A 14,532-nucleotide genomic window follows, 5' to 3' on the forward strand; every position below is an offset into this window, starting at 1 on the left:
AAAAAAAAATCCACTCTACGCGCGCGGCACCTAATCTGAACATGTAAGGATCAACAAAAACAATCTAAAGCAATGAATAATGAAGGGCATGCTCCGTATGTCCCTTGACCTATCCTTCAACCCCAAAAACAAGGGAGCTAATCAAACATTCCGTAGTAAGGTATTATTAAGGACACGTTTATTGATATCCTTCATATGCACTGAAATTGAAAAATAAAGGGTACTGACCAACAATTTAAATTAAGGTATGTATAATGGGTCCCCTTTTGCATTTAAAAATTAAGGGAGACTTAAGAGGCCTTTTGTTTCGTTTAAGGGGTCTTGGTATGTTTTAGGGGAAATTTGAGGTACATGTAATACTAATTTAAGGCAGTCCTGTTTCCTAGTGTGGATTTCGCCTGCCGTTTATGACAAGAACGTTTGGCCTGCAGACAGCTAGACGTCGTCGTTTTACTGATGTTGTGGCGCCAGACCGGTGAAGCTACGAAATAGTCAGCAAAGTAGGCACTTTACACCTATTTAATCAAAAGGTGAAACGAGATATTTTAAAAACAATCAAATAGATTATTTTTACAACCCAGGAAATGGCCGTTCCTGCTGTCCCGACCCTGCAGCTGAACAACACAGTAAGTCAAAACTCCGCTGAACGTAACATCCATATTGACGAAAGAGAATTGGAGAACATCACGAACAACGATGGAAACGGCACCCTCCCATTACATTCTCCGTGGACTTTTTGGCTTGATAGGTAAGCTCACCATTTTATCATTTCATGGATTTGGTGGTGATTAATTATGTGATTTGTTTTCATGGGATGAGTTTGTATGAATTCAACTGCATTTGGAATAGCTAGCTAGGAAGCCTTGCCAAAACAAAGGAGTCTTTCAAGTTGCAGACAGTGCTTGGGTATAACGCCACAATAGTAACGTATATTATTATTACACTATAACCTGTGTTTTCGCAATCACTGTTTCTTATTCCTCGCGTGATATGGTGCCATGCAATGTACCATTGGTTAGAAAATGTTCTCAAAATCTCAGTCTTAGGCAAGCTATCAGCAATTTTATTCATTGTAAAACTTCTGCTCACTGCTTCACCGACATTTAGCTAATATTATTCTATTATGGGAAGTGTACACGTGACCTGCTGGAACTGGACTTTGTCTATTTTTATCAACACTGTGAGTACTTGTATATGGGGCAAAGTTTGTTTACCTCTGCTATGTAACCGGTGTTAAGACCTTGGGTTGGAGAAAGCCCGAGGCCCTCAACACTGATTTGTTCAACAACAACAAAAAGTTTTTCCTGAATATAGGCCTAGGGGTGAAAGTATTTATTTTCAATCTCAAGACTCAAAGTTAAATCATAGGCTAGTCTGTTTTTGTTTAGGCTTCCACCGTCTATTGACTCTGTAATGTGGATACCTTTTCTGTCTTGGTTTTCATTTAGACCTAGCTTTTAATTAATAATTTTTTTACAGTTTAATAAAAAACTATGATGGATGTGGCGATGGTTTTGCCGATACAGATCTTTCTTTTCATTGTGTTCTTATTGAAATTATGTATATCAATGTACACTATATAGTACCAGTCAAAGGTTTGGACACACCTACTCATTCAACGTTTTTTAAAATATTTTTACTATTTTCTACATTGTAGAATAATAGTGAAGACATCAAAACTATGAAATAACACATATGGAATCATGTAGTAACCAAAAAAAGTTTGAAACAATATGAGATTCTTCAAAGTAGCCACCCTTTGCCTTGATGACAGCTTTGCACACACTTGTCATTCTCTCCACCATCTTCACCTAGAATGCTATTCCAACAGTTTTGAAGTAGTTCCCATGTATGCTGAGCACTTTTTGGCTGCTTTTCCTTCACTCTGCGGTCCAACACATCCCAAACCATCTCAATTGGTTTGAGGTCGGGCAATTGTGGAGGCCAGGTCATCTGATGCAGCACTCCATCACTCTCCTTCTTGGTCAAATAGCCTTTACACAGCCTAGAGGTGTTTTGGATCATTGTCCTGTTGAAAAACAAATGATAGTCCCACTAAGGGCAAGCCAGATGGGATGGAGTATCACTGCAGAATGCTGTGGTAGCCATGCTGGTTAAGTGTGCCTTGAATTCTAAATGAATCACAGACAGTGTCACCAGCAAAGCATAATCACACCTCCTCCTCCATGCTTCACGGTGGGAACCACACATGGGGAGATCATCTGTTCACCTACTGTGCATCTCACAAAGACACAGCAGTTGGAACCAAAATCTCAAATTTGGGCTCCTCAGACCAAAGTACAGATTTCCACCGGTCTAATGTCCATTGCTTGTGTTTCTTTCCCCTTATTATTGGTGTTCCTAAGTAGTGGTTTCTTTGCAGCAATTCGACCATGAAGGCCTGATTCGCACAGTCTCCTCTAAACAGTTGATGTTGAGATGTGTCTGTTACTTGAACTCTGTGATGTATTTATTTGGGCTGCAATTTCTGAGGCTGGTAACTCTAATGAACTTATCCTCTGCAGCAGAGGTAACTCTGGGTCTTCCTTTCCTGTGGCGGTCCTCATGGGAGCCAGTTTCATAGCGCTTGATGTTTTTTGTGACTGCACTTGAAGAAACTTTTGAAGTGATTGACTGACCTTCATGTCTTAAAGCAGCGGTGGCTAATTCCAGTCCTCGCGGGCCTGATTGGTGTCACAGTTTTGCTCCAGCTAACACACATGACTCCAATAATCACCTAATCATGATCTTCAGTTTAGAATACAGTTTGATTAATCAGCTGTGTTTGCTAGGGATGGAGAAAAAGTGTGAAACCAATCAGGCCCTTGAGGACTGGAGTTTCCCACCCCTGTCTTAAAGTAATGATGGACTGTCATTTATCTTAGCTTATTTGAGCTGTTCTTGCCATAATATGGACTTGGTCTTTTTCCAAATAGTGCAATCGTCTGTATACCACCCCTACCTTGTAACAACACAACCGATTGGCTCAAATGTATTAAGAAGGAAATACACTTTTAAAAATGCACACCGGTAATTGAAATGCATTCCAGGTGACTACCTCGTGAAGCTGGTCGAGAGAATGCCAAGAGTGTGTAAAGCTGTCCTCACGGCAAAGGGTGGCTACTTTGAAGAATCTAAAATATATTTTGGTTTATTTAACACTTTTTTTGGTTACTACATGATTCCATATCTGTTATTTCATAGTTCTGATGTCTTAACTATTATTCTACAATGTAGAAAATAGTAAAAAAATAAAGAAAAACCCTGGAATGAGTATGTGTCCAATCTTTTGACTGGTACTGTGCTGTGAAAAAGTATTTGCACCTTTTCTGATTTTCTCTATTTTTTTTCATATTTTTCATACTGAAAGTTATCAGATCTTCAACCAAATCCTCATTCTAGATAAAGGGAACCTGTGGATACCAACACTATGTCTGGTGAAAACCAGAAAACAATCTCTGCATTCCACAGTAAGAACCTCATACCAACGGCCAAGCATGTTGGTGGTAATGTGATGGTTTGGGGATGCTTTGTAACTCAGAACCTGGTTTACTTGCTTTAGACGGAACCATGAATTTTGCTCTGTATCAGAGGTTTCTACAGGAGAATGTCAGGCCATCCGTCTGTGAGCTGAAGCTGAAACGCAACTGGGTCAATGATCCAAAACACACAATCAAGTCCACATGAAAGTGGCTAGAAAGCAACACATTTTTAGAATGGCCTAGTAAAAGTCCAGCCCTAATCCTAATTGAGATGATGTGGCAGGACTTGAAACGAGTAGTTCATGCATGAAAACCCACAAATGTTGCTTAGTTACAGCAGTTCTGCATGGAAGAGTGGACCAAACTTCCTCCACAGCGATGTGAGAGACTGATTAACAACTACAGGAAGCTTTTGGTTGGAGTCATTGTAGCTAAAGGTGGCAAAACCAGTTATTGAATGTAAGGGGGTAATTACATTGGCATTGGGTGTTACATAACTTTGTTTATGAAATAAGTAAGTAATTGTTGTGTCATTTGTTCACTCAGGTTCCCTTTATCTAATGTTAGGTTTTGGTTGAAGATCTGATAACATTCAGTTTAAAAAATATGCAAAAGTAGAGATTATTAGAAAGGGGGCAAATATGTTTTTACAGCATAGTATGTGGACACCCCTTCAAATGAAAAGATTTGGCTATTTCAGCCACACCCGTTGCTGACAGGTGTATAAAATCGAGCACGCTAGCATGCAATCTCCATAGACAAACATTGGAAGTAGAATGGCCTTACTGAAGAGCTCAGTGACTTTCAATGTGGCACCGTCATAGGATGCCACCTTTCCAACAAGTCAGTTTGTCAAATTTCTGCCCTGCTCGAGCTGCCTGGGTCAACTGTAAGTGCTGTTATTGTGAAGTGGAAACATCTAGGAGCAACAACGGCTCAGCTGCGAAGTGGTAGGCCACACAAGCTCACAGGTCACACAAGCAACGTTGAAATTCACTGTCTGGGTTAGCACCACCTCGGGCTCCTGCGGTGGTGGAGAATTTTGTGGGCTATACTCAGACTTGCCTCAGTGTAGTAGGTTGGTGGTCTGCGGATATCCCTTTAGTGGTGTGGGGGCTGTGCTTTGGCAAAGTTGGTGGGGTTATATCCTGCCAGATTGGCCCTGTCCAGGGGTATCGTCGAACGAGGCCACAGTGTCTCCTGACCCCTCCTGGCTCAGCCTCCAGTATCTATGCTGCAATAGTTTGTGTCAGGGGTCTAAGGTCAGTTTGTTATATCTGGTGTAATTCTCCTGTCTTATCCGGTGTCCTGTGTGAATTTTAAGTATGCTCCCTCCCACTCCCCTCCCAGAGGACCTGAGCTCTAGGACCATGCCTCAGGACTACCTGGCCTGATGACTACTTGCTGTCTCCAGTCCACCTGGTCGTGCTGCTGCTCCAGTTTCAACTGTTCTGCCAGTGGCTATGGAACCCTTACCTCTTCACCGGACGTGCTACCTTGTCCCAGGCCTACTATTTTCTACTCTCTCTCTCTACCGCACCTGTTATCTCAAACTCTGAATGCTCGGCTACGAAAAGACAACTGACATTTACTCCTGAGGTGCTGACTTGTTGCACCCTCTACAACCACTTTGATTATTATTATTTGACCCTGCTGGTCATCTATGAACGTTTGAACATCTTGACCATGTACAGTGGCAAGAAAAGTATGTGAACACTTTGGAAATACCTGGATTTCTGCATAAATCATTGAGGGAAGAACAATAGAATAGACAAACACAGTTTGCTTAAACTAATAACACACAAACAATTATACGTTTTCATGTCTTTATTGAACACACCGTGTAAACATTCACAGTGCAGAGTGGGAAAAGTATGTGAACCCTTGGATTTAATAACTGGTTGACCCTCCTTCGGCAGCAATAACCGCAACCAAATGTTTTCTGCAGTTGCAGATCAGACCTGAAGGGTCAGGAGGAATTATGGACCATTCCTCTTTACAAAACTGTTTGAGTTCAGCAATATTATTGATGTCTGGTGTGAACCTCTCTCTTGAGGTCATGCTACACATCTCCATCGGGTTGAGGTCAGGACTGGGCCACTCCAGAAGGTGTATTTTCTTCTGTTGAAGCCATTCTGTTGTTGATTAAGTTCTGTGTTTTGGGTTGTTGTCCTGTTGCATCACCCCAACTTCTGTTGAGCTTCAATTGGCGGACACATACGTAGCCTAACATTCTCCTGCAAAATGTATTGATAAACTTGGGAATTCATTTTTCCGTCAACGATAGCAAGCTGTCCAGGCCCTGAGGCAGCAAAGCAGCCCAAACCATGATGCTCCGTCCATCATACTTTACAGTTGGGATGAAGTTTTGATGTTGGTGTGCTGTGCCTTTTTCTTCTCCACACATAGTGTTGTGTGTTCCTTCCAAACAACTCAACTGTAGTTGTGTCTGTCCACAGAATATTTTGCCAGTAGCGCTGTGGAGCATCCAGGTGCACTTTTGCAAACTTCAGATGTGCAGCAATGTTTTTTTGGACAACAATGGCTTCTTCCGTGGTGTCCTCCCATGAACACCATTCTGTTTAGTGTTTTGCATATCATAGACTCGTCAACAGAGATGTCAGCATGTTCCAGAGATTTCTGTAAGTCTTTAGCTGACTCTCGAGGATTCTTCTTAAACTAAATGTTTGTGAGTGTCATGTCTTGTTATGTCTGTTCCTGTCCTTTCTCTTCACTCTGTCTCTCTCTGCTGGTCTTTTTAGGTTACCTTCTCTGTCTCTCATTCTTCAGCTGTTCTACATCTCCCCTAACTAGCTCATCCACTCTTTCCCACCTGTTCTCTCTTCCCCCTCTGATTAGGTCTCTATTTCTCTCTCTGTTCCTGCTACTTTCAGTGTCTGATTCTTGTTTGTGTTTTTTGATGCCAGAAGCAAGCTGTCGTCTCGTTTGCTTCCACCTTGTCCTGTCCTGTCGGAGTCTGCCTGGCAGGAGCATCCTGCACTATACTAACGTTCTTTTTGTTCCGCTGACAACGTTGGAAGAGGATTTATGCCATTCCTGATTTTTTTCACCGTCTCTCTCGATTCATGTTCAGCACGTGCGACGCGTCCTCCAGCGCCTTTTGGAGAACTGTCTTTATGTGAAGGCTGAGAAGTGCACTTTTCATGCCGCCTCTGTCCCTTTTCTCGGTTCCGTTATTTCCGCTGAGGGCATTAAGATGGATCCCGCTAAGGTCCAGGCTGTCATTGATTGGCCCGTTCCTAAGTCACGCGTCGAGCTGCAGCGCTTTCTGGGCTTCGCTAATTTCTACCGTCGTTTCATCCGTAATTTCGGTCAGGTGGCAGCTCCTCTCACAGCCCTTACTTCTGTTAAGACGTGCTTTAAGTGGTCCGTTTCCGCCCAGGGAGCTTTTGATCTTAAGAATCGTTTTACATCCGCACCTATTCTTGTTACACCTGACATCTCTAGACAGTTTGTTGTTGAGGTTGACGCGTCAGAGGTGGGCGTGGGAGCCATTCTTTCTCAGCGCTCTCTCTCTGACGGCAAGGTCCATCCTTGCGCGTTTTTCTCTCATCGCTTATCGCCGTCAGAACGTAACTATGATGTTGGTAATCGCGAACTGCTCGCCATCCGCTTAGCCCTAGGCGAATGGCGACAGTGGTTGGAGGGGGCGACCGTTCCTTTTGTCGTTTGGACTGACCATAGGAACCTTGAGTACATCCGTTCAGCCAAACGACTTAATGCGCGTCAGGCTCGTTGGGCTCTGTTTTTCGCTCGTTTCGAGTTTGTTATTTCTTATCGTCCGGGCTCAAAAAACACCAAACCTGATGCTTTATCTCGTCTCTTCAGTTCTTCTGAGGTCTCCACCGACCCCGATGGGATTCTCCCTGAGGGGCGTGTTGTCGGGTTGACTGTCTGGGGAATTGAGAGGCAGGTAAAGCAAGCACTCGCTCACACTCCGTCGCCGCGAGCTTGTCCTAGGAACCTTCTGTTCGTTCCCGTTCCTACTCGTCCGGCCGTTCTTCAGTGGGCCCACTCTGCCAAGTTAGCCGGCCACCCCGGCGTTCGGGGTACGCTCGCTTCCATTCGCCAGCGTTTCTGGTGGCCCACTCGGGAACGTGACGCGCGTCGATTTGTCGCCGCTTGTTCGGTCTGCGCGCAGACTAAATCTGGGAACTCTCCTCCTGCCGGCCGTCTCAGACCGCTTCCCATTCCCTCTCGACCGTGGTCTCACATCGCTTTAGATTTTATCACCGGACTGCCTTCATCAGCGGGGAAGACAGTTATTCTTACGGTTGTCGATAGATTCTCTAAGGCGGCTCATTTCATTCCTCTCGATAAGCTCCCTTCTGCTAAGGAGACGGCTCAGATCATTATCGAGAATGTTTTCCGAATTCATGGCCTTCCGTCTGACGTCGTTTCCGACAGAGGCCCGCAGTTCACGTCTCAATTTTGGAGGGAGTTTTGCCGTTTGATTGGGGCTTCCGTCAGTCTCTCGTCCGGCTTTCATCCCCAGTCTAACGGTCAAGCCGAACGGGCCAATCAGACTGTTGGTCGCATTTTACGCAGTCTTTCTTTTCGTAACCCTGCGTCTTGGTCAGAACAGCTCCCCTGGGCAGAGTACGCCCACAACTCGCTTCCCTCGTCTGCTACCGGTCTATCCCCTTTTCAGTGTAGCCTCGGGTACCAGCCTCCGCTGTTCTCATCTCAGCTCGCCGAGTCCTGCGTCCCCTCCGCTCAGGCTTTTGTCCAGCGTTGCGAGCGCACCTGGAAGGGGGTCAGGTCGGCACTTTGCCGTAATAGGGCGCAGACTGTGAGGGCCGCTAATAAGCGTAGGACCAAGAGTCCTAGATATTGTTGCGGTCAGAGAGTATGGCTCTCCACTCAGAACCTTCCCCTTAAGACAGCTTCTCGCAAGTTGGCCCCACGGTTCATTGGTCCGTTCCGTATTTCCCAGGTCATTAATCCTGTCGCAGTGCGACTTCTTCTCCCGCGCTATCTTCGTCGCGTTCACCCGGTCTTCCATGTCTCCTGTGTTAAGCCCGTTCTTCACGCCCCGCTCGTCCCTCCCCCCCCCCATCCTTGTCGAGGGCGCACCCATCTACAGGGTTCGTAAGATTTTGGACATGCGCCCTCGGGGCCGTGGTCATCAGTACCTAGTGGATTGGGAGGGGTACGGTCCTGAGGAGAGGAGTTGGGTTCCCTCTCGGGACGTGCTGGACCGTTCGCTGATCGATGATTTCCTCCGTTGCCGCCAGGTTTCCTCCTCGAGTGCGCCAGGAGGCGCTCGGTGAGTGGGGGTGGGTACTGTCATGTCTTGTTATGTCTGTTCCTGTCCTTTCTCTTCACTCTGTCTCTCTCTGCTGGTCTTTTTAGGTTACCTTCTCTGTCTCTCATTCTTCAGCTGTTCTACATCTCCCCTAACTAGCTCATCCACTCTTTCCCACCTGTTCTCTCTTCCCCCTCTGATTAGGTCTCTATTTCTCTCTCTGTTCCTGCTACTTTCAGTGTCTGATTCTTGTTTGTGTTTTTTGATGCCAGAAGCAAGCTGTCGTCTCGTTTGCTTCCACCTTGTCCTGTCCTGTCGGAGTCTGCCTGGCAGGAGCATCCTGCACTATACTAACGTTCTTTTTGTTCCGCTGACAACGTTGGAAGAGGATTTATGCCATTCCTGTATTTTCATTAAAGAACTCTGTTTTCTGTTAAAACCGCTTTTGGGTCTTCACTCAAGTTCATAACAGTGAGTGTTTTTCATAGCGCAAGGCAGCTCTAACCAACGTGTCCAATCTCGTTTCATTGATTGGACTCCAGGTTAGCTGACTCCTGACTCCAATTAGCTTTTGGAAAGGTTAGCATAGAGGTTCACATACTTTTCTAACCTACACTGTGAATGTTTAAATTATGTATTCAATAAAGACAAGAAAAATACAATCATTTGGGTGTTATTAGTTTAAGCACACTATGTTTGTCTATTGTTGTGACTTAGATGAAAATCAGATCAAATTTGATCACCAATTTATGCAGAAATCCAGGTAATTCTAAAGGGTTGACATACTTTTTCTTGCCACTGTACTATTATAATCTCCACCCGGCCCACCCAGAAGAGGACGGACCACCCCTCAGAACCTGGTTCCTCTCTCGGTTTCTTCCTAGGTTCCTGCCTTTTGAGTTTTTTCCAGCCACCGTGCTCCTACATCTGCATTGCTTGCTGTTTGGGGTTTTAGGCTGGGTTTCTGTACAGCACTTTGTGACATCTGCTGATGTAAAGGGGGCTTTATAAATACATTTGATTGATTATGAGCGTTGAGTGCTCCTGTCCAACTCTTACTCCTGAGTTCCAAACTGCCCCTGGAAGCAAAGTCAGTACAAGAATTGTTCGTCGGTAGCTTCATGAAATGGGTTTCCATTTCAGTGGAAAACAATTCACCATTTGGCAGTTTGATGGACGAATCGGGGTTTGGCGGATGCCAAGAGAACGCTACCTGCTCAAATGCATAGTGCCAACTGTACATTTTGGTGGAGGAAGAATAATGGTCTGGGGCTGTTCATGGTTTGGGATAGGCCCCATAGTTCCAGTGAAGGGAAATCTTTAACACTGCAGCATACAATGACATTCTATACGATTTTGTGCTTCAAACTTTGTGGCAACAGTTTAGGTAAAGCCCTTTCCTGTTTCAGCATGACAATAGATGCAAGTCCCCTCAGCAATGTTCCAACATCTGGTGGTAAAGGAAAGCCATCCCAGAAGAGTGGAGGCTGTTGAGGCATCAAAGGGGGGACAAACTCCATATTAATGCCCGTGATTTTTGGAATGAGATGTTTGATGAGCAGGTGACCACAGACTTTTGGTCATGTAGTGTACGTCTCTGGCCAAGAGAGAAGGCAGTCAACTTTAAAGGGGTCAGTCAGTCATGTTTACTGCTGGGCTAGTGTCCTGTGGAAAGGGGGTTGATACCAGATCTTCTCCGACTTGGCTGCTTTGAGCACAACCTCTGCTCACTGAGATATCTAGTAAAGCCTGTTCACAGAGTGGGGGAACTGCTGTATCAAGGCTTGCTATAGATACAAAAACAGAACAGGTTATTTTAGGACTGCTAGATCATGCCAGATGCAGAGTTCTATATAGATTAAATTAGATATTGATGTTTTGTTTGGATCTTTCCTCCAGATCTTTACCAGGAACAACCGCAGCAGAATGTGAATCAGGTCTGAAAAAAATCTACACTGTGCAAACAGTTCAGGTAAGCTCTCTGTGTTAGTTGATAGGTTTAAGATAATTGCCACATCATAAATCATGATAAATGCACATGTTTCTCAATAATAATGGTGTAATAAAGGCAACACTAGGATTTTGATAATCATGGTAAAGATATAATTTTTTCCTCATTTTTTTCATAGAGCTTTTGGAGCGTGTACAACAATATACCTGGAGTTTCCAGTTTACCACTGAGATGTAGCTATCACTTAATGAGAGGAGAGAGAAGACCACTCTGGTAAGACTAAATAATCAAATTAATACAAACACATAGGTCTATGCGTAATTATATATGTAAATGGTATTACCTTTCATTTAGTCTCTGTCTTGCTATGCATTTTCCATTTCATTCAGGGAAGAAGAGAGTAATGCAAAGGGGGGAGTTTGGAAAATGAAAGTACCCAAAGAAAGCACTGTAAGTACAATAAAGGTCATATGTTATGTTTTAATCATTCATACCATATTTATGTTTGTTGAGTAAATGTGTGTACTGGTAACATACTCAATGCGTCTTCATTTCCCCAGCCTGCTGTATGGAAGGAGTTACTGTTAGCCACTATTGGGGAGCAATTCACTGATTACTGTGCTTCAGGTAAGTGTGAAGAGAGAGTGAATCGTGTACAGTTTCTTTTATACTCCAACTGTGGGTTTTGGTCTACATGGTCTTTTGTCAGCTTGTACAGTCATGAAGGATTAGTCAGTGATCACCAACGACGATGAGGCAGCCTATAGGGAGGAGGTCCGAGACCTAGCAGCGTGGTGCCAGGACAACAACCTCTCCCTCAACGTCAGCAAGACAAAGAAGCTGATCGTGGACTACAGGAAACAGAGGAGCGAGTACGCCCCCATCCACATCAATAGAGCTGTAGTGGAGCAGGTCGAGAGCTTAAAAATTTTCTGTGTCCACATCACTAAGGAATTAACATGGTCCACACAGCTATGAAGAGGATACGACAGCGCCTCTAACCCCCTCAGGACATAGGGCTGCTGCAGCACCCCCTGGGAAATAAAAAAATATAGATATTTTTTCTTCACAAAAGTAGTGCACTGGGACTTTACTAGTCCTGTTTTAGCGGACCGATATAGCCGCCTGCAGGCAATTTTTGTTTTTGTTTCTGCCACATAGAACCTCTGTACCCCAGGCGGTAGAGAGGTCCTGGCCATGCCACCTAAGCCATAGACTGTGCTCTCTGCTACCGCATGACAAGTGGTACCAGTGCACCAAGTCTGGAACCAACAGGAACAGAACAGCTTCTACCCCCAAGCCATAAGACTGCTAAACCACAGCTAACCAAATTGCTACCCAGACTACTTTCATTCCCCCTTCTTTGCACCAACTCTCTTGCACTGACACCCCAACACACACTACATTCACCCACACACCAGTGGAGGCTGCTGAGGGGAGGACGGCTCATAATAATGTCTGGAATGGAGCGATTGGAATGGCATTAAACACATGGAAACTATGTGGCTGATGCATTTGATACCATTTCGCTAATTCCGCTCTGGCCATTACCATGAGCCCGTCCTCCCCAATTAAGGTGCCACCAACCTCCTGTGCCATACACACATAACATGCGCACACATGCACACTGACATCATACACACACACACACGCTTTCACACTCAGCACATACGCTGCTGCTACTGTCTTATCTATCCTGTTGCCTAGTCACTTTACCCCTACCTTTATGTACATAGCTACCTCAATTACCTCTTACCCCTGCACATCGACTTGGTACTGGTACTCCCTGTATATAGCCATGTTATTTTAGTCGTTATTCGTTATTCACTGTGTATATATTCCTTGTCTCTATTTCCCCCCCAAATTGGTATCTTTAACTCTGCATTATTGGAAAAGGACCTGTAAGTGGGCATTTCACTGTTAGTCTACATGTGACAAATACAATTTGATTTGAGTCAACCATACAGAAGAAGTCTGAAATGCCATGAACATCCTGTCATAAAGAAAAACATACAATGTTCTGTCCCTTGTAAAGTTGTACCTCAAAATTTAAGGGTATTGATGTATTTATCTGAAATATTTTATTCTCTGGTTGTGTTTCAGAGGATGAGGTGGTTGGTGTTAGTGTCAGCATACGAGACAGAGAAGATGTTGTCCAAATCTGGAATGGAATTGCCTCGTTTGCTAATGAAGCAAACGTCCTAGGACGGATCTATGAACTTCTTCCACAGATAACTTTTAAGGCAGTATTTTATAAGCGTGAGTACTTTCTACCTTGTATGACATTCACATGTCATGATAAAAACAAGTAGACTAGAGTACATGCTAATTCACTCCATCAAAAACTACTTTACTCTTCACATACTGTTGTCATGCGTCTGATGAGTGAGCCTATTGATAACTCATGAGATGAATGTGTTTATTTCTATTTTAGCACATGAGGAGCATCATGCCTTTGAAGGAGGTCGCCCAAGACATTAGCACGCTTTGCACATTTTACACTTTGTTGTTTTTGGTCTTCGAAATGGACTGAATTGTCCCCTAATCTGAGCTCTACTGTCTTTTGTAAATGTGTTATACAATTACTTCAGTTTGGGCAGACAGAAAATATAATAGCTGGGGCTTCATTTTAGGATGACTGATAGACATGTACTTTAGTGTTGTTGTTTTTTTATACAAAGATATTTAGCTAAAACTGAAGAGGACAATAGTTGATCATGTATACATATTTGTTTTTACCAGATTTGATCTCAACAGTGCAATTTTACCAGAGCCTTTTATTTGTTATCACGGGTTCCAGATCTCACAATATATTTTCAGTATGCAAGGGATTTACATTGTTACCTTATTCTAGAATGAATGAAGAGTCTTTTCCTCAAGACAGTAATATTCATATGGTTTTATGCAAAAATGTTGCACATTCTCAATGTTTTTTTGTTTGGTAGTTTTTGTTGTTTTTTGGTGTTAGGGGAAAGAAAGCTGTTAACTGTTACTTGTTGTTGGATTTGTAAAGTGACACCAACTTTTGTACAAAAACAAAATCAGAAAATGTTACTAGAAAAAAAATATATGCAGTAGTTTACCCAGAGTGTTTTTGTAATAGCGGTGGATCATGGACAAACACACTCAATATTGTTTTTTTCTGAAATGCACAAGCCTTTTTCATTTTTACTATAATTAACAGGATCTCTATCACTGTTTCTTCAGTTCACTGAGGCTAATTTCTAAGTTGTGCGTGCACATGTTTATTATAAGCTCCGCGAAAGTGATTTGATCAAGAAATATTACATTTATATCATGAATATTATTCTCATTAAAGTCCTACAAACTTTAAAATAAACCCTTCTTAAAATAAATAAAAATGTATGCTGTATGAACCGTGCTTTGAGTTGAATGAGTACATCTCTTTACCAAAAACCTTTCTTAACCTTCAGTGGTGTGAGAGTGCATATTCCCTGCCAAGCATTTATGTTTTGTAACCTTGTAATTGTTATCAGATGCCATCTCTGTAGTTGATCAATGTCCTTCCCTGTGACTCAGGTCATCCATGTTCAAACACCAAGATTGATTAGTCTCCTAGAGAGAAACTAATAATATTACACACTGTATAGCTGGGTATTGTTGCTGTTTTTAATGAAAGTATTTGTTTTAGTAAGATGGAGATCTCAACTGAGTCTTTGGAATGGTGCCTTGTGTTCCCCTAGGGTTTCGTTCTTGAATGTTGTTTATTTTCAACATATTGAACCAGTCAAAATGTAAAATATTTTTGCTGATTTTGATATATGAAAAAATAAAAATGCAAAACATGTATTTATGGTCTCTTGTGCTGT

General features: G+C 43.2%; 1 protein-coding gene across 1 annotated transcript; it reads left to right on the forward strand.

The window, feature by feature from the left end:
• Positions 1–21: 21 nt before the first annotated feature.
• Positions 22–14,512, forward strand: LOC135528225 (eukaryotic translation initiation factor 4E type 3-like). Its single transcript, XM_064957162.1, has 9 exons — positions 22–245; positions 387–500; positions 582–748; positions 10,651–10,723; positions 10,881–10,975; positions 11,092–11,152; positions 11,263–11,329; positions 12,806–12,961; positions 13,137–14,512. The coding sequence occupies exons 3-9, from the start codon at positions 585–587 to the stop codon at positions 13,181–13,183; spliced, it is 663 nt and encodes a 220-aa protein (XP_064813234.1). The 5' UTR covers positions 22–245; positions 387–500; positions 582–584; the 3' UTR covers positions 13,184–14,512.
• The last annotated feature ends 20 nt before the right edge of the window (positions 14,513–14,532 follow it).

This window comes from Oncorhynchus masou, chromosome 33 (genome assembly GCF_036934945.1).
Source record: "Oncorhynchus masou masou isolate Uvic2021 chromosome 33, UVic_Omas_1.1, whole genome shotgun sequence".
Classification (NCBI taxonomy): Eukaryota; Metazoa; Chordata; class Actinopteri; order Salmoniformes; family Salmonidae; genus Oncorhynchus; species Oncorhynchus masou.